General features: G+C 38.7%; 1 protein-coding gene across 1 annotated transcript; it reads right to left on the reverse strand.

Moving 5' to 3' along the window:
• Window positions 1–1,506: 1,506 nt before the first annotated feature.
• LOC109060274 (ras-related and estrogen-regulated growth inhibitor-like protein) lies at window positions 1,507–3,585 on the reverse strand. Its single transcript, XM_042745524.1, has 4 exons — window positions 3,400–3,585; window positions 3,264–3,317; window positions 3,097–3,173; window positions 1,507–2,777 (listed from the first exon to the last, which is right to left on the reverse strand). Exons 1-4 carry the CDS (start codon window positions 3,566–3,568, stop codon window positions 2,361–2,363), a joined length of 717 nt encoding a protein of 238 aa, XP_042601458.1. The 5' UTR covers window positions 3,569–3,585; the 3' UTR covers window positions 1,507–2,360.
• Between the last annotated feature and the right edge of the window lie 780 nt (window positions 3,586–4,365).

Raw genomic sequence — 4,365 nt, forward strand, 5'->3', positions numbered from 1 at the left:
TTTAAATGGAACATATGCCTGGATATACACATATGTACGATAAGACATATAACATGAATTTTCATTTTGTGCCTCCTGAGGTGAACTCCTATTGTCTATTACAATCCTGGCATTTTATGCTTGAGAAAAAAAATGATTTCCTGAAAACTCCACTGTAACCTTTTCAAATGAAATCATTAAATGTTAAAGATGGCACTGTTTCCTGAGGAAGACCCTTTTATTGTTGTCTCTGCTGCGAAAGCATGATAAATTATGCCAGGACATTGTGCCCCATAGCCCAATCGTGAATATTCATGCGTATGTGTATAAACGTTAGCGTACACACGATTGTGGGAGGAATTCAGGCTGGTGTGTCACTGAGGCATTCTGTGGACGGAGACACGTCTGCGTCAGTGATGTCATTACTCGCTGACGAGGGTTATTGTGGTGTGCATAGCAACAGCTATCATGGTCTCAGTCAGCTCCCCCGCAAAGCGCCCACTTGGCTGGAGGGGGGAGTGACAGAAACACCCAGCTGCCCTTGTCTCTTTCTCAATCTCTTTCTTTTCCCATTTCATTCTTTTCTGTATCAAAACACTGGAGATGAGACTTGATATATAGCTACACTCCCATTCACTCATGCATTTTATTACAAGAGCAAACAGACAAGCAAAATGCTACTGTTTTGCCTCCTCAGAGCTTTTGAATTGCAGAAAACCTACACAATGAAAACATTTTCATATATATGAGGCAATGCCTTGACCAGTGTGGTATATGATGCACATTTGCACTCATTGCACTCACAATGTATGTGTTGGTCAGTCGTATTTCTTGTAGGAGCAGTAAAGTCATTTACAGAAATCCCACATAACTGTGATCAATGGGCCCTACATGTGACCTTATCCGCTCTGAGCTCGCAAATATGTGAATGAATGAACATGTGATGCTCAGGTGTCTGGACAGCTTTACTTCCATTAGAGGGAAGCCCATTTTAACTTTATTTACATATATAAATTGATTGGCTTACAAAAGTACTCGGAGGAAGTGACTTCAAAGGGCCAAGATTACGGTTAATTGAACCTGTTACTAACTCATCATTAGGGTTCATGACGTGCAAAGGAACTTAACAGGTGAGAGAAATACACACAAAGTCAGTAGTTCATATAGTCAGTCTAAATATTAATAAAATGTCAGGGTTTGGTGGTCTGTATATCCATTGCTTGCCAACTTTGTGGATACCAGCGAATCCAGTGAAGTCTGAAATGTATGTGCTTTTGCTGTTCATCCAAAGAGCAGAACATTGTCCAGCTTATCTTGAATTAACACATTAAAGGATACATGCAATTGTCAACAATGACTAAAGTCAAAGCTGTTAACTGGGAGAAACAAGGCCAATCCCAAAATCTAAAACATGGGCAACCTACCTTTCTGCTGTAAGTATCATGTTTATGCATTTAGCAAAACATTGTCACAAACTAAAATGGCTCATTTGGACTAGTACTACCTAAAAAAACAAAAACAAAGTGATAGACATTAAATTCTCTCATGTTTTATTATAAAACATAAGCATATGTTTTTACACTTGCAATATATACACACACTTGGTGTTTTTTTTTTTTTTAATCACCAATGCATCAAATGTAACAGAACTTCAAAAACACATTATAGCTAGCAAATTTAAAGACCAGAGACAAAAGTGGGTGTCATTTTGAAATGTAGCATTCTACCACATAACTTATATTTATGACTGTAGCACTTTATAGGACCCTAATGCATGGGTAACTTCGGGCAAGAAAATGCAAATATGAACATTTTAACAAAGAAATGCTACATTTAAGAATTCATATCACCACATGTTAGAGGCCACATTTTAGAATAGTCTCATTTTAATTGCATAGGGACGGAGGAGGATTAAGACACCAATTGTACTTATAGCTACAGTAAAACTGATAGTAGTACAAAGAACCAACAGTTTACAATATATTGAGAAAGTGAGCAATGAGACTGTCTTGTTTGTATTCTAAAAATCTAATTTGAACATTCTTAGAACATTCAGGAATTAGGGGCCGTTCACACAGAACACATTTATGCATTCCAAAACAGAATGGAAAATGGTACTGGAAGATGAAAAGATTAACTACTTTTAACTTGACAGGCGACTTAGTGATGCTCGTGGTGTGAGATGACAAAAAAAACAATGCAATGGCCAAAGATGTCTGTCCAGCAAATTAAAAATTAAAAACAGCACAGACTGAACTTTGTAAACGCCCTAGACAACGGTCAACTTGCAAAAATCTAGTTGAGATTAATAGTCAGTCTTTGTTCCAATATGGATTCCATAAAGGGCTTAACCCTGATTCTTCCACCGCTTTGAGGGGAAACTATTCAGTCCGCTTCCTTCCAAATACTGCCGACATGCTCCTCACGATTCCTTTGAACCCTGCGGGGCCCTTTTTGAGTGCCCTGGCCTCTCGGATGAGCTCAAACAGTTCGTGAAACACCATCAGCACACCATGGTACGTCTCGGCAGCGGAGACCTCAAAAAACCCACAGTCCGCCGAGAGCGCCAGCAGCCGGCCCTCTTCACTGGACACGGTACGTCTGTGCTGGAGGTCTCTCTTATTCCCCACAATGATGATCTGAGCTGTGCTGGCCAGTTTTTGCTTGGCTTGTTGTATGCACTGCACTTGTTGCCGCACCACGTTGAAGCTGGCGCGGTCACAGATGCTGTAAACAAGGATATAGCCGTCTGCCCACTGCAGCTGTCTGTCGTTGAAATATCCCGACTCCTCTCCATTCTGAAACAAGACATTTATGCATTACTTCCATTCAAACCTGACTAGCATGCATTTCAATTGTTGCTGGTCCTGTGCTAGCAATACATTAAGTACTAGTACTTATTTGCTAGCAAATATCCCCAAAAGTTATAAAAAAAAAAATTTGACATTTCACAATTATACATCACAATTGCCTTTACTTCATAATATTGAAAAGTTATTCATTGATAAAATGGATAGTAGTTTACTTTAAGGAGTTAATGTTAAAATGGCTTGCCATATGTCATGCAAAACACTTTAAATCATTATTTTATCTCGGAATGTGCAAAAAGATGCTTACCTGCGGGCAAAGTGAGTCCCATATGTTGAAACAAATATCACGCCCGTCGATCTTGTCAGTATGGCTGTATATTGATTCTGTGAATGAAAATAAACCGTTAAGCAAAACAAAGACTATTTTACTGCAAATCATACCGGAAATCAAGCGCAGTTAGTGATTGTGTTTACCTATGTCTCCATATTCTCCTATGAACCGCCTGGTTAGAAAGCGCACGGTGAGAGCTGTGAAGAAGAACAGATTGTTAGTGCTCTAATTCAGACTAAATGCATAAAGACAACAAGCAACATTTGCTGCAGAACTCACCAGACTTTCCAACGTTCTCAGCTCCAAGTAACAAAATGTTAACCTCCACTTTCTGCTGGTTGCCTTCCATAGTTTTGCTGCTGTAGCGAATGCGTGGTTTCACTTGAACAACCATTGGTGGGTAGTAAAGCCCGTTGGTAGAGTCCCTCAGTGAGCAGGTGTTGAGCATCTAGAAAATCGCAGGCAGAAAGCGCGTTTAAATAGGCTCGATGTGTGGGCGGGGCTTTCTCCAGACTGACCAATCAGAGCGAAGAGCGTCTGCTCCTCTTGAGCTTTAATTTAGTACACTACGTTTTTTTTTTAGCGCACAGGAAAACATATATATATATTTTTTGTTTTTCATGTTTGGATGAAGTTGAGGGCAAGTTCCTTAAAATGTCTAAATACAATGTACATTAATTCATGAAATAGCATTATTACTTATTACTACTAGGCTTACTACAACTCAGTGTGTATCACATTTCAGTTGCCTTTTAACGTTGTAACTAGCTGCTGTGGGTCTTGTCAAGGCATGACACAAATTCAGGGAAGGGCTATGAATTGCAAATGCTTCTAAATGACAAGCTGTCTTTAGCAACTACTTACAACGACATTAAATTAGCAATTCAACACAGACCCATAGCCCTCCTTGAGCTGTCATGGCAAGTGCTTTTTCATGACAATACTTTAATAGTTCAATAATTCTCCAGATGCAAAGACCATTGCCTTTCTGCTTTAAATTTGCATATTTTTTTTTTTACATATACACCGTGTTGATCTAAACTTTTTTTGGGGGGGGGGGGGGGGGGGGGGGGGGGGGGGGGGAAAGACATAATATTTATTTATTATTGGGCAATATATAATTATTATTAACCTAATTTATGTTATAATACATTTTTATATAATAGATTTGTAATACAATGGTATAATAATATTCTTTCTGGTATTTAATATGTATTTAAGTCTTAAATAAAATATAACAAATAA

Source organism: Cyprinus carpio, chromosome B19 (assembly GCF_018340385.1).
Source record: "Cyprinus carpio isolate SPL01 chromosome B19, ASM1834038v1, whole genome shotgun sequence".
Lineage (NCBI taxonomy): Eukaryota > Metazoa > Chordata > Actinopteri > Cypriniformes > Cyprinidae > Cyprinus > Cyprinus carpio.